Source organism: Glycine soja, chromosome 16 (assembly GCF_004193775.1).
Source record: "Glycine soja cultivar W05 chromosome 16, ASM419377v2, whole genome shotgun sequence".
Taxonomy (NCBI): Eukaryota; Viridiplantae; Streptophyta; class Magnoliopsida; order Fabales; family Fabaceae; genus Glycine; species Glycine soja.
The window spans coordinates 31,819,029-31,843,396 of record NC_041017.1 but is presented as its reverse complement, the minus strand read 5'-3'; the positions used below and the strand labels follow the sequence as shown (position 1 = coordinate 31,843,396).

The 24,368-nt window shown below is 33.8% G+C and overlaps 2 protein-coding genes across 5 annotated transcripts; both read left to right on the top strand.

Annotated features, from left to right (window-relative positions):
* The first annotated feature begins 354 nt into the window (after positions 1 to 354).
* LOC114390849 (histidinol-phosphate aminotransferase, chloroplastic-like) lies at positions 355 to 7,585 on the top strand. 2 transcript variants are annotated; one of them, XM_028351755.1, is made up of 10 exons: positions 355 to 498; positions 696 to 956; positions 1,484 to 1,567; positions 1,769 to 1,923; positions 2,038 to 2,135; positions 2,580 to 2,688; positions 3,174 to 3,331; positions 5,578 to 5,720; positions 5,973 to 6,113; positions 7,251 to 7,585. In XM_028351755.1, exons 2-10 carry the CDS (start codon positions 702 to 704, stop codon positions 7,380 to 7,382), a joined length of 1,275 nt encoding a protein of 424 aa, XP_028207556.1. In that variant the 5' UTR covers positions 355 to 498; positions 696 to 701; the 3' UTR covers positions 7,383 to 7,585. The 2 variants fall into 2 exon arrangements, with proteins under 2 accessions (XP_028207556.1, XP_028207557.1); XM_028351756.1 differs by having other exon boundaries at positions 389 to 527.
* Positions 7,586 to 9,180: 1,595 nt separating this feature from the next.
* On the top strand, positions 9,181 to 23,611 carry LOC114391031 (glutathione reductase, cytosolic). Of its 3 annotated transcripts, none has more exons than XM_028352027.1 (17): positions 9,203 to 9,321; positions 9,607 to 9,781; positions 10,144 to 10,208; positions 11,656 to 11,725; positions 13,494 to 13,565; positions 13,837 to 14,040; positions 16,199 to 16,272; positions 16,348 to 16,431; positions 17,285 to 17,372; positions 17,476 to 17,557; positions 19,101 to 19,174; positions 20,277 to 20,384; positions 20,506 to 20,570; positions 20,697 to 20,810; positions 21,148 to 21,247; positions 21,673 to 21,726; positions 23,324 to 23,611. In XM_028352027.1, the coding sequence occupies exons 2-17, from the start codon at positions 9,632 to 9,634 to the stop codon at positions 23,423 to 23,425; spliced, it is 1,506 nt and encodes a 501-aa protein (XP_028207828.1). In that variant the 5' UTR covers positions 9,203 to 9,321; positions 9,607 to 9,631; the 3' UTR covers positions 23,426 to 23,611. The 3 variants fall into 3 exon arrangements, with proteins under 3 accessions (XP_028207830.1, XP_028207828.1, XP_028207829.1); XM_028352028.1 differs by lacking the exon at positions 9,203 to 9,321 and adding an exon at positions 9,345 to 9,457; XM_028352029.1 differs by lacking the exons at positions 21,148 to 21,247; positions 21,673 to 21,726; positions 23,324 to 23,611 and having other exon boundaries at positions 9,181 to 9,203; positions 20,697 to 20,814.
* Positions 23,612 to 24,368: the final 757 nt, after the last annotated feature.

Sequence of the window (24,368 nt, the reverse complement as noted above, 5' to 3'; positions counted from 1 at the left end):
AATATTAAAAGGATTCAACTTGATCAATTTTTAAAATTGAATCAAGTTGTTCCTCAAATTTTTAAAGGTTTCATATTTTTAAAAATAAATTAATTTAATCCTCAAATGCATGAATCAATTTAATTCTTACATTTTCATGATTCTAATATCAACTAGAATTATTTAAAATAATTTAAAGATTAAATTAATTTATTTTAAAAAATCAAATAGTGAATTATTTAAAATAATTTAAAGATAAAAATAATAATTAAATCAATTTTTTTTATCAGTAATCTGAACCACTTGTTTTTTTTTTAACTCTTTTTGTCTTTCCATTAAACCTTTTTATTAGTTCTTTAAACTACTGTTTTAGTGTTTCTGCTTTTGGTTTTTTGTCTTTCTTTCAACAGTGTATTTTTAGGGTTCACCTCTACCCCTTGCTGATGTTTATTTTATTTTTGTTAAATAAAACTTCAGTTTCGATTCTAAATTGTTGCCGGCTCCAGCAACCTCTGCCAAGTAAGTTCCTCATTTCCCTTTAGTGCAGGGTACACACGCCTTCCCTTAACCTCGTATTTTCTTTTTCTTCCCTTTGTTTCTGGGACATTCATGTCATGTTCTCCCTTTTCTCCCCTTCATCTGAAATGCTACTCTAATTGCACAAGTTTGAATCTTTTTCATTTTTTTATTATATTTATTCATTCATTTATATGCAGTCTTTAATGGGTGTGATTGATTTCTACAACACTGGTGCTTTGTGCTGGGTTAAGTCCAACGCCAATCTGAAGCAGCAAGTGGGTTTGGCACCAAGACCCATTTGTTCATTTGAGGGGAATAATCAGAGGAAGTTTGTGGCAATGGCTTCTACCGTTCCTGTGGAGCAAGTCAACAATGGCCCCCTGCAGGTGACAGGTGACTCCTTCATCAGAGAGCATCTGAGGAAGTTGGCTCCTTATCAGCCCATTTTGCCCTTTGAGGTTTGTGTCATCAAAAGTCAAATCCTATTGATTTTGTTGGTTACTTGTGACTACTCCTACAATACAATGTTTAATTTGCCTGAAGTGTTCTTGGCAATATTTGGAATTTCTTGTTAAGAATTTGGTCTTGTCATGTGTTTCTCATCGACTGTTAGCTTAGCTATTGAAGCTTACTTGTGCATTTGTTACTTTAGAATTGAATATACATGCTTATTTCTTCATGTAACCTGTGGCGTTATTGGATCTTGGTCTATTCTTTTTCTTTATAAAATTGTATTTCTATTCTGTGAGATTTGTTGGTTGCTTGCTTGCTTGAGTACGCACTGCACTCAAATTACAAGTTTTTTAACTGTAATTTTGTCTCTACCTATCATCAAGAGGCAGGGAGTTTGGCATTTGATGCTAATTTTTATAACATTTGCTCTAAACTCTGGGCCACAACACTTGTCTGTGGTTACTTTAGTGGGGCAAAATTGTTCCCCGCTACAATGCTGGTTATTAACAAAAGAAGAGGCTTTCTGTTGCAGGTTTTATCAGCTCGCCTTGGACGTAAGCCTGAGGATATCGTGAAGTTAGATGCTAATGAAAATCCTTATGGTCCCCCTCCAGAGGTGAGTTCTTATTATATTTTTTTATGTCTGTATTTCCCATACTATTGAGTAAACGTGTAAAATAATTATTTGGTAATATGATGTTTAACAATGGCAGGGTGAAATATTATCTTTCAATTTTTAAGTTTTTTAATTTCTGAGCTATGCTCAAGTGTATGTAAGGATCTTGCCGAACAGTACACCCTTTATTACTTTTGACAGGTCATGGAAGCCCTAGGATCAATGCAATTCCCATATGTCTATCCTGACCCAGAGAGCCGCAGATTGCGCGCAGCTCTTGCCCATGATTCAGGCCTTGAAGCTGAATATATTCTTGCAGGGTGTGGTGCAGATGAGCTTATTGATTTGATCATGCGGTTAGAACCAATACCTTATGTATTTTAGATAAGCCTCAAATTCTTTCTCTTCATGCTAATTGTCATCATAGCTACGACAATCACCATCATACATGCTTCTCATATATACTCCAGTTGTGTGCTGGATCCTGGAGACAAGATTGTGGACTGCCCTCCGACCTTCACAATGTATGAATTTGATGCTGCGGTTAATGGAGCACTTGTTATCAAAGGTCAGAATAACATTACCTAGAGACAGCTTTAAAATTTATTCTTTTTTAGTGAAAAAATATAGATCATATTATACTTGTCAAATGAGAAACAGATATCAACTGATTGAACCTTAGACAGTAAAGGGATTTCTCATGAAATTGATTGCAGATCTTTAGCTTTTCAGACTTGCCTGATAAAATTGTCCCTATGATGATGTGAATCTTGCCATGCTTGTCCATTGTAAAACAAAAGGCCCTAAACAAATTAACCTTTTTACTATTGTATTGTGGCTCATATCTCTTGAAACATTATGTTGTGATCTTGGGTTTTTTGATTGCTTCATCCTTATAATTTTTTATTATTCATTGTCTTCTCATTAGTTTATGATTTACTTACTGTGTTTTGGATTTTTCTTATTATGCCGTGTTAGATGTGCATAACCATCTGCATTATTTAAACTGCAGTTCCAAGGAGGCCAGATTTCAGCTTGAATGTTGAACAAATTGCTGAAGTTGTTAAACAAGAGAAGCCCAAATGCATATTTTTAACATCTCCAAATAATCCAGATGGAAGGTAACTGTCAATTATCCTTTCTTACTCTAGAGTGAATAGTTAGAAAGGGTACCTGGAGTTGTATGTTTGTAGTGTTTTCTTTTTCAACTAATTTGTTTTTCCACAGATCTTCCCATTTAAAACTAGTTCCTTGTGCACTTTTTTCTTTTTGATTTCTATTGTGCTTTTGTTCAGTCACAAACAGATTAATATGATTTGGCTAGCCAACCTACTCTTAGGAATACATTTATTAATATTGTAGTGGATTATAGGTTCAGATGTATTTGCATACAAATAGTGCGTATTTTAGTGTGCAATATTACAGTGTCCTATCAGAAATTGTACCATAATGAAGGCAGTCCTTCTATATTTCCTTTTCATTAACAATCTGAAGTCAGGATTTAGTAAGACCGGAGATGATTGTTGTACCATTAATATGCTGGAAATTTGAGTTTCCTTTGTTAGCTTTTGATCTTGTAGATATTAATCTAACAATTTCATGACAGTATAATTGATGACGAAGTTCTCTTAAAAATACTCGAGCTTCCTATATTGGTGATACTGGATGAAGCATACATTGAGTTTTCAGCAATTGAATCAAGGATGAGTTGGGTGAAGAAACATGATAATTTGATTGTTCTTCGGACATTTAGCAAAAGAGCTGGTATGCTTATGCTTTTATCTTAACCTATTACACAAGTAAAGTTGAATATGAACTGAGAATTCATGTTGTTCCCTTATTATAATATTTTTTTTCTTTTGAGAATTGTTCCCTTGCAAGATTTGGTCAGACTTTATAAAACTATGTTTTTCAGGCATCTTGTCAACATGCTAATATGTGCATTTTAGTTGAGAATTGACATTATTGTATTGATCCGTATTTTAATTTATGGTATGAAGTATAATCTCTTTGCAGTTTCTTTTATTATGGAGAATTATGACAAGGATTAGGGCCTAGCGGATTTAGGTTAAACTGGACTTACACTGAGTATGCGGGATGGAAGTTTTATTTACTAAAATTACTATAGCCGCTATTCAAAAACACTGATAATTCAATTTTAAGCTGAATACTAGTGTTTAAGAGTGTATAATTGACTTGAACATCGATGTAGTTTTGACAAAGCAAGCACTAAGCAGTGAAAAATTGGGGTGTTTGGTGATTGTTGAAATTATGGAGTTTTTAGGTATAAAGGGAGGAAGAGAGATAAAAGAGAATGAAACAGAAATTGATATTAACTGAGATGTATTATATTGTGTTGATAGATTGATAAAAAGTTAAAAACTAAGACTGCTAACCCTTATTTATACTAATCATACTCCTAACTAATTAGGCAAACAAATCATAATTTGGCTTTTCTAGTTGGGTTCGGCTCATCTTTGCCTTTGTATTCTCTTGTTTGTAATTCAGTACACCTAGTACTGTCTTTTATTATAAATTAAATTCTATTTTTGCTGTGCAAAAAAAAATATAACCAATCCTAGGAGATAATGGGGAAATAAGGAAACTAATCCTAATGGATAGTTTAAGATACTCCAAGGTATATAATATTTTCATATATTCTAACTTCCCCTCAAGCCAAAGCTTCCTAAGCTTTCAGCTTGTTACTTGCCTTTTCAGAAAATCAAACAATAAAATATGTAGAATGGTGGGATCAAGAAGATTTGCAGGTTAAGCTGCAGAGACGGGATTATTTTTCTAGGATAGCCATTAGGCCAGGCTGATTTCTCTGGGAAAGTCATGGGGCTAGGATGATTCCTCTGCAATCCCACTTCGTATGATTTGAACCAAAGAGGGCAGATTTGAGTTGAGGTCAACAAGGAGAGAAAGTAAAAGGTACCAAGCCGTGGCAAAAAACTTGAGAAAGGGGTCACAAGCCAGAAACTGATAAACCATGTGCCGATTTCGGACAGGAGGGCTGCACAAATCTGGCAATGGTGAGACTGGCTGAAGCATGCATGGCTGAGATATATGGCCACACATCGCAAAAACTGACAGCTGGGTCTTGTGTGTATGTGTGAACTCTTCTTGGGCCGGACCTGATGGAGTTTTGCTGATCTTTGGGTGGCAGTCTAGATCTGGAAGGTGGTGATCAGAAAAGCTAATGACTGGTGAACAATGGTAAAAAAAGTTGGAAAAAGTCACTGATGGCAAAACAGAGGTTTGAGCTTGTCAGAATGATGAGATTGGGGGGGGGGGGGGGGAGGGGACTTTCGACAGTTGTTTTAAACTATTTGAAGCGCACCAGAAATATGCATGCAGAGGAGATCAGAACTGGATAGAAATTCAGCTGGAAATTATCTAAAACATGTCGGTAAAAGATCCTGAAATCAATGCAGACTAGATAGAATCCCATTATGACCAAGAGCCAAAGAAGTTATATATTTAGACAAAGTAGGATTGTAGTATTGGAGTTGGAAGCAGAATGTTTATGATGGATCTGAATGACTGAGTAATGATAAAAAGGGAATTTATGTCTCTAATTTTATTTCGTATATTCTGATGAAACAGCTACAAATATATATAAGAGTACACTGAGACAATCATGGATTCTATTTTGGGTAATACACTAAGGCTAACATTGTTTTTGACCCTTAAAAGAGGGGATTTGATACTGATTCTGCAATATCTCTAATTATTCCTTAAATGACAACTCACACCAACAAGTAATTCCTAATTCTATTGATTGGAGCTGAGTAGCCAACAACACTTCTCTCTACAAAATCAAAGTTTTGTTGTAAATTTTTCAGTTTATGGATTAGATACTTATGTTTCATATATTTGTTGAATTGATATGTACAAAATCCTGTTACTGATTTGTTATATTGAGTGGGAAGCTACTTTATAACTTGGGCTTGGAGTTGCTTGTCCTAATCTGAACCATTAAATGCATAATTTTCTAATTGTCTCAGGTTTAGCTGGACTTCGAGTGGGATATGGAGCTTTTCCTTTGAGTATAATTGAGTATCTTTGGAGAGCAAAGCAGCCGTATAATGTATCTGTTGCTGCTGAAATTTCTGCATGTGCAGCATTGCAAAATCCTACCTATCTAGAGGTTTTTCTTTTGTTCTTTTGCATATAACACATGTATGTTAATTGATTATCCCCTAGTACATTATGGTTATTGAAAGTTGTTGTAAGAGTTTGATATAACAGAATTTGGGTCAAGCACTGTGATAAATATACGTATATTGGGAGCAATTACAGGATATTCAAAATACTTAAGTACCCTTGCATGTTTACACATTTATTACATGCTATTATTCTCAACACAAATGAAAGCTAATGTGTTAGTCTAAACTTACAGAATGTAAAAAATGCTTTGTTGAAAGAAAGAGGGAGACTTTATGACCTTTTGAAAGAAGTTCCATTCCTCCGGCCATTTCCAAGCCATTCTAACTTCATTCTTTGTGAGGTTACATCAGGAAAGGATGCAAAGAAGCTAAAGGTACCTTCCTTTCCATATCTTCATACATATTATTTTTTCTTTATTTCTTTATTTTCTTATAAATATTTGGGATGATTATTGTTTGGTGAGCAATTTGACACATCGTTTGGTATTTAAGTTGACAGACATCTTTCCTGTCCCCCAAAATTTCAATTCTGATCTCTTAGGATAATGACCACATTCAAAATAATGGTGATTATGTTGTGAAGAATAGTTGTTTTGCTAATATTTTTGCTACCCTGAGGTTTGCTGATGAAATAACCCTACTTACACAATGTAATTGCCTTGCTTTTTATTATGTGTTTATTCATTTTATCGTGAGAAGTGGCTATCCAAAAGATAATTTTAGAAATATGCTGGATTCAGTATATCAGATGGTACCAAGAATAATCATCATTAAATGTCTACATTTTATCAGCTACTATTACCGGCATTGTCATACAAATTGTCGATTTTCTTGGGCATCCATGTTTTTTTCTTTTAATTTCATGCATTTGGAGTATAATTGTTCCAGAAAAGAGTTTGCTTTACACAATTTTTCATGTGATCATGACAACACAGTCACATCATTTGCATAGATTGGAGAGATATTTATAAGGAGGATTGAACACACGCTAATTTCCAAATAGTTCTTTCTTATCTAGGTTTTTCAACATAAAATAGGGGAATATGCTTTCTTTTAATTTCAATTGACTTGACTGAGGTATAGAGATTTGGATTCTTCTTTCCTTTAGTCCATTTCTTCCTTTGGGGAGTGCGAGTTGTGGTTGATGTATAGTTGGTGGGGGTTAGCCATCTTCAATCTTCAGTGTTTCTTATACATGTTATTATTCCACTTCAAAAATCTTTTTTCATTGAGAAGATTAGGTGAAATTCCCATAGTATTTACTAAATAAGGAGTGAGACTTAGGTCATTTAACAAGACTACATAAATCTCACCCAATAGTAAAGAATGTGCTAGAATGCATGTATTGCTTGCATTTGTCTTATGACTTGTGAGTAATGTTTGAGCCTTTTGTTTCAACTTTTTCCATCAAAGATCTATTGCAAGATTGTTTCATTTGAAATTTTGGCATTTAGGAATGCAGTTAACCAAATTTGTCGCCAACTTGAGACATTATCTCTTTATGTTCACAGGAGGACCTAGCACAAATGGGTGTGATGATTCGTCACTATGACAAGAAAGAGCTGAAAGGGTACGTTCGTGTGACTGTTGGGAAGCCTGAACAAACAGATACACTTATGAAGTGCCTCAAGAGACTCTCGTAGGAGGAAAATTTGATGTAATAAATATTGTAACACGTCATGCTAAACTCCTCTTAGCTAATCTTTATATAGAGCCGTCAAAATTAGAAGAAAATATGTTGATTTTGGCAAGGGATGTGGACGTAGCTTTATATATTTTTGACCTAAATCTACCATGATAAATATTGTGTTTTGCAATTTCTTGAAGTGGCATCACTTTGTTTGTATGCTTGTATTTAAAATGCGGTTGAGAAAAGAGAGTCTAGTAAAAATAATCAACTAGATTTCCCAACAGAATATAATCATGGACAAAATCGCTAAATATTCTGCACATTATCATGATAACTAAAAAATATAGAGAAAAGAAAAAGGAAGTTCTAAGTTAATATATGATATATCATCTATAGCTTGCCGTAGACAAATTGTTAAGCTGGAGAACATTTTTTTCTATATCTTGAAAACTAGGATTCATGTGCGCCAGTTTGACCATTTACTTTTTTGAGCATTTTTTGGGTTATGTTCTATGTATCATATGGTTAACTATTTCTTCTTCTCTCTCTTTTTTTTTTATTAAAGAATTTAACTATGAAATTATTTCTTGAATAAAGGTATACGCCTAAAGTAATAGAGAAAATATATTTTTATTAAAACAAATTACTTTTAATAGATGTAGATGTAGATATATGTGTGTCTATATATATATATATTGAAATTTTCTCTTTAAAAATTATATTTAGTGTTGATTAATTCAAATTTAGATGAGTTAATTTTAAGAGATTTTTCTAGCCCTTATGCTTTCATTTACATGATTTAAAGTTTAGACCTTAAGAAGAAAAGAAAATATTCAGATATAATTTTAAAATATTAAAGTCAAAAGAAAAGTTGTCAAACTCATAGTTTTCTTCCTTTGCATTCTAGATAAACATATCTTATTTAATGTTTTTTATCTAACACATTTCACTATTCAAAAGGTTAAAATTAAGGACAAAAGAATTTGAACATAATTTTACTAATTTGTTTCTAAAATTTAGTAACGCTAGAATTAGTGATGAAAATATTTTTTTTGTTTACCATTTTTTTACCAAATAATGTTTTGTTACTAAACTTTGTCATTAAATGATTAATCTTTAGTAGTAGTATTTACTGTAGGTAGTGAATGCTGGAATCATGGAAGAAACTAGTTGCCCAGATCTCACCCTAGTCGCCAACAGGAGATTCTATCACCTAATATTGCACCTTTAATGCCCGGTATTTTTATGCTTAAATCTCTTGATTTTTTTTTTCATCATGATTAATTTTTGTCGAAGAAACAAGTCGATTATCTTTAATGTAATCATTTTTGTCAAGTTTTACCTAGAATATTTTTTTATAAGACTTAAATCCAAGATTTTATTTAAAGAAATTTAACCTAATATCACATCACCAATCTTATTGGTATTTAATACCCTGTATGCCCATCACCAAATTCTAATGTTTTGTCTTCAATCTATTAAATATAGCTGGACCGGGAAGGTAAATCCGCAAATGTCTGGAACTTGGGATGCTTATAGTGCCAATAGTACATTAAGAGCTTAAAAAATAATGAGGTTTAAGCTTCAATGAAGAAAAGTTTTACACTACTCAAAAACTAAACAGAAGAAAAGAAATTTGAAATCATGATATTGGTATCATGAGGAAAAATAAAATAAAATTAAAAAGTTTGCCACAGAGTAGTGACTATTTTGTGGGAGAAATAAAAAGGTTTCGTATTAAAGAAGAATAATAATAAAGGGGTTTGGACTAATCCGTGGCGGCTCCTTCACACGAGTTATTACCGCATCATCTCTTATGTCATATCATGCAAATGTGAATGCAATTTTTTTTTCTTTAGTATATATACTCTCTGCATACTAATAGTATTGTTTTTTATTTTTTTCGTTTCTTCTTTCGCAAACCTAATTACTGCTATTACGAGACGACGCAGGTAATTTTCCATTTCCTTTTCTCTGGAAAATTAAACAAATCCAGAATACACTGAAACTGCAGCACTTTTCATTTTGTTCTCGTTCTTCTTTGAATTATTCCGTCGTTTTCTGCTGCGGCGTGCGTGCGTGAACAATGTAGTGATCTCGATGCGTGCTGAATTTTACTTTGTTTTTCTCGGAAACCAAATAGTGTTTCGCAGTGTTTGATTTCTTAACTGGCTTGACATTTCGCGATTGTGATGTTGTTGCTGTTGTTGTTGTTGTTGATGATGAGGATGATTTAGATTTAGTTCGGATTGTTCGATTGCGATGGCTAGGAAGATGCTTATCGATGGTGAAGCTGAATTGGCTCAAGGTGGTGGAGAAGAAGTGTCGAATTTTGACTTCGACTTGTTTATTATTGGGGCTGGAAGTGGTGGCGTTCGTGCCGCTAGATTTTCATCCAATTTTGGAGCTAAGGTTTGTAACTGTGCTGTTAACAGTTAACACCTAATGTTTTAGTGTTGAAGATGATTAATCACTGAAAATAGTTTTGTATTTGAGGATCTGAGCTATTGAAGCTTTTCTTGATTTTTGGAGGGCGGTGGGATTATTGTAAATATTTGAACAGTTTTTCAATATCCTTTTAAATGACCACAAGTTGTGCCCATTTTAGTTGCCTATTTTAGTTCCAACAATACTAAAATATAACTAGTACTCAAGGACTTGAACTTTTATTAATATTTAAGCTAGTTTCAAATTATTGTTGTTGGGTGTTATTCTCTTACGTATTTTACTGATTTATTGTCTTCTCTATTGTATTATGCAACCTGTGTCTGAAGGTGGGGATTTGTGAGCTTCCATTTCATCCAATTAGTTCAGAAACAATTGGAGGAGTCGGTGGAACGTAAGTTATAGTTATGAACTTGATATCTCTTTCCTTTCCATAGATTATTTTCTTCCGCCTCTTCTCTCTCTTTTATTTAATGCATACATTCCTTGCTAATGACACGAGGTTGACAAAAATGTCTCCGTGTATGGTTGAAGTTTTGATAATACTCTCCACTTTGATATGGGTTTCAAATTCTTTTTTGATTTGCACTACATTGTTTACTATTTTTTATGTGATTAGTATTCAGATAATGGCTGGGTTGTCGCAGTTCTTACGTTACATTAGTTCTAAAGCTAGTATCTTAAGTGCTTTCCTTATGTTAACGGCTGTTTCCAAGTTTGTCAGTTGCCAGCCACATGTTTTTCTATAAATTAAAATTCTAATTTGGTGTGGCTTTCTGTCAAATCTTAAGTAATGTGCACTACGCTTTTCAAAGAAATATCTGTATGATTAGGCCCCAATTTTTTTTCAGTTTTTAGTAGTTTTCTGTTTCTGGATTGCCTTTTGCTAGATCATATATTCACATTGCTCTTATGTATCTCCTGATTCTACTCAATATGATTTTTGGGAGATTTTTCTCATTTTATTTTTTTAATAAAATTTTGTTCCCAGGTTTGCTAAATTAATTTGTGTGCACTTACTTGCTCAGTTTTTCTCGTTGATTGTGAAGATTATACTCACATTCAATAGTATATAAACCTAATATTTGGGCTCAGCTACATAAATTAGTAAAGAAAAAGACAGAACATCTTATTTAGATCCTCTTTTGCAATTTGATCTATCTAAGGGTACTTTCTTCCATAAATGTTTTACAGCTATATTCTTCCATGTAACAGTACCCTTCTCCAACTCTGGCTAAACCCAGCCCATCTCGCTGTTGTAGTTGTATTTTACTTTGAATTGTCTCCACTCTCCAGGCTGCTGAAATCAACTTTGGGGAAATATCTTGATTATTAGATAATAAAACCATCCCTATAACTTGCAAGATGGGGCTTGTTAGATAATAAAACCATTCATGTACAATGGTATTGATTGATCCGTGTAGCTGATTCCACCTAGGGAGATGTTGTTTTGGGTTGTTGGTTAAATAGTCATACACATATACTTGGGAAGCATACCCTGACTATCTCTTTATGCTGTAACTCCAAGATTTATATGATATAGACCAACTATTCAAAGTCTTATTTCTTCATCTTTTATTTAGTTTCCATGTGATATGCTGGTTTGCATTTATATGAACATGATGTAGTAATCATTTAGTTTTGGTCTATAACTTAACATCAGCACACACAAATTGTTTGTACACATATATTTCTTTTTTTAGCTTTCAGCTGTTCTTTTTTTACTGTGAATTTGCATGATAATTGTGTAATAGAGTCACTTCTACTCTATAAATATCTATTCTAGTTCAACTACTGAGTAGTTAATGAAAATGCTTTTTTCTTTTTTTTTAATTTCAAAGGTGTGTTATTCGTGGTTGTGTTCCCAAAAAGATTTTGGTCTATGGAGCATCTTTTGGAGGTGATCTTGAGGTAAGGATTTGTTCTTAAAATGAATTGCTGTCAACATGAATTAGTTACTGGATATATAGCATGATTGCTGTAATTTTTCCAATTTGTTTTTATTTGATGTGTCTAGCTGCCATGGAATGGGTGTATTTTCTAATTTGTTTCATTGCAGTATTGAACCCAAGTATGTGTTGGGATAGGGTTATGCTCTTAGCTTGTCTTGGTGTTCTGCCTGAGACAACAACAGAGCTGCCATCTCTGATATGCAAAGGGACTCAGAAACCTTGCTGCATTCCTACTTTCCTTTTACGTTATTCAGATCTAAAGGATACTTTAGCCTTGCCCCATTGTCTTTACTTATTCTCTATTTAATTATTTTTTTTCATATAAAACACAATAAATCATCACCATCTTCATCTTGATTAATGAGTTAAATATTTAACAAGGATACTTTTATATTTCATTGGCTGCACAAGAACATCTCGTGTTTTAAAATTTATTTATTTCATAAAAGTATATGAATACATGAATTTGTATATCAACTAACTCTGGTACTTTGTTTCGTTGTCACATCCAAGATAAATAAGAGATGTAAATTTTTTACCGTATAAAGAGAGAGAGAGGGGGGTGGGTCGGGGGGCAGATAGAGAGATAGACAGGATCTTTTTTTGATATCCCTGAAAAATAATAATTTAAGGTCTGTTTAAGCTTAGGGAAAATAGTTTTTTTAAATGTTACATTGATCCTCGGGCCCCATACTTCTTACAAATTTTCAGTTAGGTCCCTGAACTTTTTTTTCTTTTAATTGGGTTCCTGAACTTTTGAGGGCGAGCCCTGGTGCAGCGGTAAAGTTGTGCCTTGGTGACTTGTTGGTCATGGGTTCGAATCCGGAAACAGCCTCTTTGCATATGCAAGGGTAAGACTGCGTACAACATCCCTCCCCCATACCTTCGCATAGCGAAGAGCCTCCGGGCAATGGGGTACGAAGAAAGAAATTGGGTTCCTGAACTTTTACTTTTTGTTCAATTGGGTCCTCTCGTCTAATAGCCGTCATGAAAAATTATCTGCAGACATCTAATTAGAGGTGTGGACAGTGGATTGATATTTCTAATGTGTTGTAAGCACATCTGAGTCAATTGTGAAACTTTGCTGAAATTTCTCACAATTGACTCAGTTGTACTTACAACACACTCTAGAAGTACTAGTCCACCATCTACCCCTCTAATTAGGTGACTGCAGTTAATTTTTCATAATGACAATTAGACATGACGACCCAATTGAAGGGAAAAAATGTTCAGGGACCTAATTGAAATTTGGTAGAAGTGTGGGGACCCACAGAATAATTAAATCTTTAATAATAACTTTGAAATTTTTTATGATGATTGGATAAATTTTGGAAAATAAGAAATTTAAAAAAAAATCAGTTTTAGTGTTTCTCAGAAAGCTAGAAATAGTAGCTTTAAAAAGAAATCTAATCGTAGAAGTGTTTTTGTTTTTAAAGCTTATCTTATCTCAGTGCTCCTGTACTACATTAAATTCAGGACGTGTGTCTCATCTTAAGCTACTAGGACTTATTAAAGGTATATGTTATCAGATCTGATGTGATGTAGTTACAGTAGGATTGGTTCACATTCTCATAAAATATGTTATGCAAATGTGATTTAATATTATATTCCATCAGAAAATGTATCGGTTTTTTCTTTGTATTTTTTATTCATGCTGGTTCGTAATTATTGTATTATTCTTTAAGTGTTTCTGAGATCATCATCCATTAAAAGCATGATTGTGACAGGATGCCAGGAATTATGGGTGGGAGTTGAGTGAGAAAGTTGACTTCAATTGGAAGAAGCTCTTGCAAAAGAAGGTAGTTCAAGATATTCTTTTATGTTTAATAATGTAAAGCATTGTTATTTCTTGATTTTCTTGTATCTAAATCAGATTTGTATCTCTTCCTTAAGAACTTTTGAAGATATAGTTTGGATTTGTCTTTGCTTTTCTAGATGTTGCTTTGTTATAAACTATACATACATGTCATCCTGCTTGTCTGCTTATATTGAAGCAGAAAACGATTTATTAGTACCAAAAAGACAGTTTATTTGTTGGTTGTTCAATAACCTTGGTTTGTCAAACTGCAGACAGATGAAATAAACAGATTAAATGGACTTTACAAGCGGATGTTATCCAATTGGGGGGTTAAATTATTTGAAGGCGAGGGAAAGATAGTTGGTCCAAATGAAGTTGAGGTGACACAATTGGATGGCACTAAATTGTCCTACACAGCAAAGCACATATTGATTGCAACTGGCAGCAGGGCTCAACGTCCAAATATTCCAGGACAGGTGAATTTGCCTGTTTTGAAATATCATTGCAAAATGATCTTACTTACATGATTGTTTCTGTTTGTGAGTATAATATTTGATATGTACATGCTAAGAATTACAAGTTTAGGATTATGGTAGGAGAAAAATAACAAATAGAGACTATGAACAATAAGATGTTAGATTTGTATGGCATGTAGTAATAATAATGTGATAAAAAAAATTCTAATACTTTTGGTTCTATTTTGTTGGAAAAGCTGCCTTAATTGCTAACACCCCTTAGCCCACCTTAGTTGCGGCCTCTTTGGGGGTTTCCTGAAGTGCAACCCTGAGGGTGGTGGTTTAGTATCACATTGACTAGAGATATGGTCAAATTAATGTACGGGTGGAATAATCCTCACCTTACAGGCCTGTTTTGTAGAATTGAGTTAGGCCAATAATCCATTTTCTAATATGGTGTTAGAGCCTATCATAGATCCATTGTTGGGCCACCTGCATTTGGCACGCTCCAGGCTAGAAGTCCTAGGCGTGAGTGGGAGTGTTGGAAAAGCCGCCTTAGTTGCAGAATCTTTGGGGGTTGCCTGAAGTGCAACCTTAAGGGTGGTGGTTTAGTCCCACATCGACCGCAGATATGGCCAAACTAAAGTATATAGGGGAGCAATCCTCACCTTACAAGCCAGTTTTGTAGGATTGAGTTAGGCTCATAATCTACTTCTAAAGACTATTCATTCTAATAATTAGGTCAAGTACTTGGGTAGTACTACTAATACAGTCTGAGGAAACTAATGTAACAAGAATTATAACAATAGTTAAATAAGGAAACAATTCATGAAAAGGACATGAAATATAACAAAATTAAGAAACAACATCTTAAATTGCTTCCTGATTTAGATGAGTTAATTGATCTACAGTATATTCCAAGATAATGTAAATATATCTTTATTATATTCTAACTGTGTATTATGTAATATTAGTTTATCTGTGATGTTATTAATCTGGTGGTGCTTATGAATTTAGGTGTGCAAATAAAAATTTAGCACTGCATGGAGAGAACAAGTTTTCAGTTTTCATGACTTAATATGACAAATTATACTTCAGATTTTTGCTTAAAATTACAACACTAATCAAACATTACTGCAGTGGTGTTTTCTCTTCCTTCTCTCTTTCATTTTGACCCTTTTTTGTTTTTAAATAACCTGTATTAATTTTGAATGTGATAATACTACATTTCTTTGCTGCTAGGTGTCTGTCCCCCTTTTTTTGTCTTTCTCTCTCCTTGCTGTCATTATTTAATACTGGTTTGATCTTTATATCTTTCACTGATGGTACTTCAATAATTGTTTTAGTGTATTAATTTAAACATGATGCTAACAGTCAATTTGCTATGAAAACACCAAATGCTTTCATGGTAATTCTTTTTAAAACTGTATAAAATGCTTGCCAAATAATTTACGGAAATGTATGCAACACTACCCCTTATGATGTTTTTATCATAATTTTATATTTTTTTATTCTAAATTTGAAATTCTTATATAATGAAATAAAAACATAAATTTTACTAAAAAAGTTATTAAAAATGTAGTGTGTAATTTTTTGAACAAATAAATTTAGGTTTCAGTGCATAAAATTTTGAAAGAGCTATCTTGAGTCCAGTGATAGAAATGAGAAACATCTGAAAAAAGTGATACACTCACTCATTTAGTCCTTGCAGTATTGAACACTTAAATTCAGTAAGTGATGATATCTTTTGTTTATGAAATCACACCCTTTGTTATTGTTTGTTCTGTTATCATTTCAATATTACTGATTAGTGTTATTGCCAAAATACTGTTTGTTTTTGGTCACATAATTTAGATGATGGTTGAATCATTTTCTACAATAACTTGCAAGGTCATCATTAGATACAGTCAAATCCTTGCATTTAACACCTACATCCCCCTCTCCCAAAAAAAAACCTCTTTCACTTAATTTATCTTTGTACTTTCCTTCAAATGCTTGACTACAGGAAAGAAATTGTGTGGAATGTTGGACTTTTAAACTTTGGTTTAATGGAAAGTTTTAACCGTTCCACTGTCCCTCATTCTTAAATGCTTCTGATATATTATTGACGTTCACATTCTTAATTAAAATTTTAGGATGTTTGTAATATGAGTGTTGTTGCTGTTGTCTGATTGTGCAGGAGTTGGGTATAACTTCAGACGAGGCACTAAGTTTAGAGGATCTTCCAAAACATGCTGTGGTTCTTGGAGGAGGGTGTGTATGTCTTCTTATGTGTTTTAAGTTTAACTACTTAGTATCTCATGGTGATTAATTTATATTTTTTTTCAGTTATATTGCAGTTGAGTTTGCATCTATATGGCGTGGCATGGGTTCCACAGTTGATCTAGTTTTCAGAAAGGAACTTCCACTGAGGTTTGGCTTCGGTGTACATCTTGTGTTTAAGTTTTAAGTTATCATAAATGGGGCCTTATGGCTGTGTCTCCTTTTCCCCTAGTTTGCTTTTAAGTTTTAATATTAGCAAATCAATGTAGACATGTATTTAACTTGTGTAGAAATGTTTTTGCATTAACCTCAACATTATTTGACATTCTTTGGACACAAAAGTTGCATTGTTACTTAATATTGGTTATACAGGCATTAAGTGCCTCTTACCCAAATAAATATGTCATGATTGGAAAATAAGATAAATTCTAATAATTTCACTGCTTCTTGACGTCTATAGTTATGACTTATGAGGGATTTGACAATTATAATTTTATCGTCCTAATGTTACAGGCATTCTAAAACACAGGGTATAGTATCAGAACTATGTACATTGAAGTTTAGTTGAAAAATTAGTTAGGGTTTACTCTGAAATCATAAGGAAAAGGAAGTGGAGAATATGGAGGGGAAAAAGGGGAAGATACCAGAAAGGACAGGAAAACAACAATAAGAATTTGTGATAGATGGAAAATGCTTAAGCCTCAACTTATTTAGAACATAATTCTTACCTAGAAATAGGAGAGTTTTTGTTTGTAGAAATTCTAATGCTTAACATTTCATTTGTCTAAAACGTAAGTTTCATAGTATACACACTTTTGAGACAGCAATCTTTTCCTATTCCAAAGTGGGGATTTGATCTGTGGAATGATTTTTTGTTTCTGTAATTACATTTACGGGTCAATAGAAGTTTTCTGATAACACTCATTATTCCTTAGTTTTTGTTAACATCATTTTTGCTGTTTGTAGCATACCTTACTCCCCACTGAATAAAATTCTGTTGCAGAGGTTTTGATGATGAAATGAGAGCTGCAGTGGCAAGAAATCTTGAAGGCAGGGGAATTAATTTGCATCCAAGGACCAATTTGACACAGGTATTTCCTTTGGGTTTAGGGGTTTGCAACCTCACATTTGTAGAACTTTTTCATTTGCTTTGGTTGGAGGCTTAGCTAATGGTAACAAATTTCATTATTTTAGTTGATCAAAACAGAGGATGGCATTAAAGTTATTACAGATCATGGTGAAGAGCTGATTGCGGATGCTGTACTGTTTGCCACTGGTAAGGATACTATAGAGAAGAAATATCTGAACGTTGTGTCTTGGAGGCACAAACATGAATGCTATTTATAATAGGTAAGTTGGGTACAATGATAAATACAAAATCAATCACTTTGTTGCAAAAGCCACCTTACTTGTGGACACCCCTTAGCCCTCCATAGTTGCAGCCTTTTTGTGGGTTACCTGAAGTGCAACCTTGAGGGTGCTGGTTTAGTGGTTTGGTCCCACATCGACTAGAAATAGGGTCAAATTAAAGTATGTAAGTGGGGGAAAACCCTCACCTTATGAACTGGTAGTGTAGGATTGGGTTAGGCCTGTAACCACTTTCTAAGATGATATTAGAGTCTATCATAGATCCATTGTTGGGCCACCTGCATTTGGCATGCTCCAGGCTGGAAGTCATGGGCATGATTGGGAGTGTTGGAATAGCCACCTTAATTGCGAGCACCCCTTAGCCCGCTATAGTTGTGGCCTCTTTGTGGGTTGCCTGAAGCGTGATCTTGAGGGTGGTGGTTTAGTCCCATATCGACTAGAGATAGGATCAAATTAAAGTATATAAGTGGGGGATAAACCTCACCTTATAAGTCGGTTTTGTAGGGTTGAGTTAGGCTCATAACCCATTTTCTAACTCTTAAGATTTGAGTTTTGATGTTAAAGGTCTCAGTGAAATGCACTCCGCAATTTCTCCGGAAAGCACTTTTTCTCTAACAAAATGGCAATCAATTTGTGTTTGGTCCTTTCCTGAAGACCAGATTTAATGCAATATGAATTACAACTTGATTGTCACATATAAGCTTTATCTCCTCAATATCTTTCAATTTTAGTTGTTGGAATAGTTGTCTAAGCCATGTAAGCTCACATGTGGCTGATGCCATAGCACGATATTGAGCTTCTGCGCTGGATCTTGTAACTATGTTCTACTTCTTGCTTATATATGAAATTAGGTTTCCTCAAATAAAAACATAATATCCTACATCTGGCTAAAAGTGATCCTGCACAGTCAGCATTAGAGTATCAATTGATTTTTGTGTTGCCTTTCTCCTCATATAATAATCCTTTACCTGGTGCATTTTTAATGTGTCAGAGAATTCATAATGACTGTCACAAGAAGCATTCAGAAACTAACTAACCACACTTATAGAAAAAATGATGTCAGGTCTAGTTATATAGAAGTAAATATTTTATCCCGCGCAAATGCACATGCTAAAATACTATCTAGTGTATGGTGCCCTGATAAACTCCTTAGGCTCATCTCATACTTTGTAATAGTATCTTTGTTAATTTAAATATTTGGTGGTGTCTTTTTGTATAATCATCTGTCAAGTTTGTTGATACTTGATATCTTGATCTGTTCATATGGAATGTTTACATGCTAGCATAGCATAGAACTGGAATATCACACTTCAACTTTACATGGAAGTAACGAATAATGTATCAAGGTTTATGTTTTGGGGGTTGGGGGTAGAATGCATTGTGCAAGTCCATGGAATTTTTGCTTGCCTTTTGAAATTCTATATCTCTCAAGTGCTTTTTCGTTGCTGCAGGTAGGGCTCCTAATTCTAAGAGGCTGAATTTAGAAACTGTAGGTGTTGAGCTTGACAACACTGGAGCAATAAAGGTTCACATTTCTCTGCTTTAATCACCTGATTCCATGAAATCTAATAAGAAAAAAGTTATTCTCATTTCAGCATCTGGATGATAGGTGGATCCATTGTGATTCTATAATACTAGATTGTGGTATTCATAGCTGGTTATATAGGTACAAACATAGACTGTTTTCTATTGGAATACCAACCTGCGAATGCCATAATTTGGTTACCATGTTGATTGGTGTGCCAATTTATTGGAGAACTCCTGAGAAATTGTAAAGTATAAATGAATTTGTATATCTAATCCCTTCCAAGTAGAAGTTAAAGCACTTATATGTTTACGTGCCTTGTGAAAAGGTGAAGGAAAGTACTACCTTGTAAAATAGGAGAAACAGAGGGATAATTGAGAGAAAACCATGTGTCAGAGTACAAGGTGGATGCTTGTTTATATAGACTGATAGTAATGATTACACGTAATCAGAGGAGACTAAGTTTCCCCTCAATCAGATATGTTTCCTATTCTTAGAATGTGGATTTGGGCCTAACTGAATCCGAAAAGTTAGCTCATAGGATAAAGGTTGGCCCCCTCACTTATATATTCTATCTTGTCTTGATTTGTAGCCAATGTGGGACTTGGGTTTTTCCCGATACACTTCCTCATGTCCAACACTTTTTGGACTTGGTGCCTGGATGACAAGGTGGGTGGTCCATTTAATGGATCTAGGATAGGCTCTGATACCATCTAGAATGTGGGTTTTAAGCCTAACTCAAGCCCAAAAGGTAACTCATAGGATAAAGGTTGTCCCCCACTTATATCTTCTATCTTGGCCTTATCTCTAGCCAATGTGGGACTTGGGTTTTTTCCAATAGCTATAAATCAAATCCTAATCAAATCTATACATTAAATATTTTTTATTCCCAACATACCTTTAGGCAAAATATTTGTATAATGAAGCATTCTCTTATCAATTCCCAAGTGAGTGGGAATACAATGTCTGAAGCAAATTGGTTTTTAGGTTATATCATCTTATATGCTTTCGTCAATGACTGGATATTGATTTGAACAATTGTTTAAGAGCTAGAGAATGATTATGACTCAGTTCTAAATGTTCTGCGATCCTTTGTGTTTAGGTGGATGAGTATTCCCGCACAAGCATACCTAGCATATGGGCTGTGGGTGATGTCACAAACCGAATGAATCTAACTCCGGTGGCCTTGATGGAAGCATCGTACTTTGCTGTAAGTATTCAGATATTTAGTGGATAAGAATACCTATTTATGTACTGGGTAGGGAGGAGTTTGCAGTTGATTGGTCTAATGATGATATTATTTGTTGTTGTTTAACATATTTGTTTTGCAGAAAACTGTATTTGGTGGGCAAACAATCAAGCCAGACTACAGTAATATTCCCTATGCAGTGTTCAGGTATAGTTGCTTTTGCATTATAAAACTTAGCAGTGATTACTTATTTTGAATATGTTAACTTATGATGGTATATCTCCTTCCCAATTTTATCTCTCACCATTTCGTTTCTTTTCTGTGGTTCTGCAGCATTCCACCACTTTCTGTAGTTGGTCTCAGTGAGGAGCAGGCAATAGAGCAAACCAATGGGGATCTGTTGGTTTTTACATCAACCTTCAATCCTATGAAAAATACCATCTCTGGGTAAGTGTAGTGACTTGGAATTTTCACCCACTTCACCTTTATTGCAAATCAATGACTTGCAGAATTCATGATAACTTGGATCAGAGAACAATATTTTTTATAGAAAATATTGTTTGGTACATACATTTTAAATCCTTTAGGCATTGATTTTGTTTATTTACTCCACTGCAAATCTTGTTTCAAATTTTAAGAATCAAAATGTTACAGTTAATCTGGATTTGTGATAGCCTTTATTATCATCACATGCTCTTCAATCTCAGTTGGACCCAGTATTAGTTATGTTCTTTGCAGCATAACTTTCTTATCTAGATTATGGTTGCTGATATTCTTCAAATAGGCGACAAGAAAAAACTGTTATGAAGCTTGTTGTTGATGCTGAGACAGATAAGGTTCTCGGAGCCTCAATGTGTGGACCTGATGCACCTGAAATTATGCAGGTATCCTATTTGTTTCACCATATTGTATTGTTTAGAAACCTTTATACATTATACTTTCCTTTTACTACATCGTTATTCTGGAGTAACCTTGTATTCTTTATTTTAACTATCCTTTTCTGTTTTAGAATAATGGCAGATATATGATCTTTTTTGTTATTTTGCTCTCAAAATTTGTTTCTTAATTTAAAAGAGAAATTTTCACAATTTTAGAAGTGGTTGCTCTATTCCCTTCCTCAAATTAGTAGTAATTTATATAATAACTATAACATTGATGATATTGATATATCTATAGTTTTGTATGCATCTCATATGCTATGTGCTTCTGTCCATGGGCCTGCTTTTAGAAGTTATTATTCAGTGCTTTTGCTATATTCAATTCTTTGTATCTATTATTAATTAATTATATTAATATTGGTGATCGATAGGGTATTGCTGTTGCGTTGAAGTGTGGAGCTACCAAGGCACAGTTTGATAGCACGGTAAGTTCACAGCTTTTTTGATTGTGTTTTCCTCTCCTGCCTTCTGAAGGCAGTGATGGGATATTTTTACTGGAAGGGAAATGATATAATGACATCTGGAATTGGCTTCACCTATCTGAAATACTTGCTCAAGAATGTCAACATTTAAGTGTTGGAAAATGCAGTGTGCAAAGGTATATGGTACCATGGTTATTCAGAAACTATAATGTTAGATAATGCAAAGAATGCTTCCATACATATGAATGTTGCATTACTGAGATAAAGTACGCAGATTTTTGAGAAAAGAGGACACATGAAATAAAGAAATCTGTAATTGCCTAATGCAATATGGAAAGAGAAACAAACAATTATAAAGTGTACACCATAAGATTTATTGCTTACAGTTACCGACCGCTGCAAAATGCAGAGATAAAAAGGGAGAAACAGTAATACTAGATTACTCAGTGAGTTATCAGAGAATACCAGAGATAACAGGAGTGGGTTTGTTTCTCTGGTGTCAAATGTTTTCTTTAATTTGATGAGAACATGTAGTGATGATTCATGATAGCAGAGCAGGGAGACTGGGTGGGGGGCTGGGGTCTGGGGGGATTTTATTGATTCTTCAATTTAAAACAGGTTTTATTCTTCTCTCTGATCAGCGAATAGTGTTTGTGGTTGCATCGTGATTACTATAATTGCGAACAATTGCATAATGCTACTGCATTTGTAGCCACAATGCAGCTGTGGAGACTGGAGACCTTCCAAACCACAATATTCTCCAATTGTGCTAGTAGACAGCAACTTGAATTACCTGCTCACATCAAAACAATATCAATTTAAGTGAACAATAATATTGCTGATTATCCTAATAATTGAATTGGTATAAAATGCATTATAATTAGTCCTTGTTGGGAAATCAGAATTCTTGAAGAAGAGCTAACTATTGTTTGATAATTCTAGGATCCTCTGCAAAATCTAAATCCAAGTTTTTTAGGCTTCATGATTCTGCCATTTGATTTATATTCTATTAGGAGTCAAATTATAAAGATAAGCAAGCATGATTCCACAATGTTGTATGTAGTAGATGGTTGCGATGGAACTATCGTCCCATTAATTCTTGTTTCTATGCTCTTTTTTCCTCTATTTTGGATTTAATTTTTGAACTTTTTTGCACCATCACTTAATGATATTTTTATACATCATTAAAAAGTTTTAACTATGATGGAGTACAAGAAACTTATATTTACATGACGACACAAAGTTTGATATTTAGTATAAAAATAAATTATTAGCTAATTGTCGGTCAAAATTAAGCCTTTTGGTTACCCTTTTATATTTAAGATTTACTCATTGTAATTTTTTTTAAAATAGTCCATCAAAATAGAACCTCTATATTTCGGTGGTCGTTTTTAACATTGCAAGAACTTTTCTTGTTCTCTGTATTCGAGCCTCTTTGGATAAGTAATCATGAGTGTTTTTGAAAGTTTCTCTATAGGAAATATAGAGCCTTTTCTAGTAGAGATGCTTTGAAAAGCTCTCAGAATCACTTCTACCTTTGTATTTGTATCCAAACATGCTATTGTTTTTCTGATTGCTTTCACTTGACTCTTTCATCTAGGTGGGAATACACCCATCGGCTGCAGAAGAATTTGTAACCATGCGGTCAGTGACAAGGCGCGTAGCTGGAACTGGAAGTGTCAAACCCAAGACCAATTTGTAAAATGTTTAAAATGAAAATACGATCTGCTTGATGGTTGTGTAAAGATGCAAATGACTTCTTTTGGTGACCTTCCCATTATAGTATAGATCACAAACACATCTGTTTTTCTTTCCCAATAAAATGTTTGTTTCTTTTTTCTTTGCGAATTTCATTTTATTTAAAACAGTTTGATTTGTTGCCATATAATCTAAGAACGAGTGATATAGACTGATATGTATACATATGTGTGTGTGTGTGTGTGAGAGAGAGAGAGAGAGAGAGTGATCCGAGTCATTCTCCATGGCTAGTTGCTTTAGTTGTGCGCTGCCTTTAGCTTAATAGAAGATATATATTGGAGATCGGAAGAATATCTTTTCTTGTGTATTATGGATTGATTGACACATTTTATTTATGTATGTGAAGGCTGAATCAATCTCTAAAATTTAAGGCATATCTTATCAAATTTCTAAATATAATTTCTCTCTTCTCTTCAAGTCAGAGCATAATATCATCTAGTTTCTTACATTTGTGCAACCTTAGGACTCATGTAGAGATGTAATGAAGATGTTTTGAGCAAATAGATGAAGTCTTGATGCTGGAGAGGTTTTTTTCCTGAGAAAATGATGAGATATAAAATTGACTGATTGTCAAACATAAGAGGGTTAAAGTATACAAAATCACAACAATTTAATTAAATTTTATGATTTAAATTAGGATTTTCTCTCCAAAACCTCAGGCTCAATTTCATGCATGTTAGGCCACAAGTGTTATCATAGATAATGTGCATCCTAGTAAATCAATAGACTAATAATTTGCCCAAAGAAAAGAAGTGAGATAAGCTAGTTTAGAAAGGGGGGTTAATTTTTTTTAAGAAAAATGTATTTTTAATTATTATTTTTTACTTTCAGGCAAGTGTGATTATAGATTTTTATATACTTTGGCAATCCTCAACGCTCGACCAAAA

Coding starts and splice junctions, on each gene's coding strand:
- LOC114390849 (XM_028351755.1), top strand. CDS start 702: ATGGGTGTGATTGATTTCTACAACACTGGTGCTTTGTGCTGGGTTAAG. Junction 3,332..5,577: donor GACATTTAGCAAAAGAGCTG/GTATGCTTATGC, acceptor TAATTGTCTCAG/GTTTAGCTGGACTTCGAGTG. Junction 6,114..7,250: donor AGGATGCAAAGAAGCTAAAG/GTACCTTCCTTT, acceptor TTATGTTCACAG/GAGGACCTAGCACAAATGGG.
- LOC114391031 (XM_028352027.1), top strand. CDS start 9,632: ATGGCTAGGAAGATGCTTATCGATGGTGAAGCTGAATTGGCTCAAGGT. Junction 16,432..17,284: donor AGAAAGGAACTTCCACTGAG/GTTTGGCTTCGG, acceptor ATTCTGTTGCAG/AGGTTTTGATGATGAAATGA. Junction 21,248..21,672: donor ATGCACCTGAAATTATGCAG/GTATCCTATTTG, acceptor GGTGATCGATAG/GGTATTGCTGTTGCGTTGAA.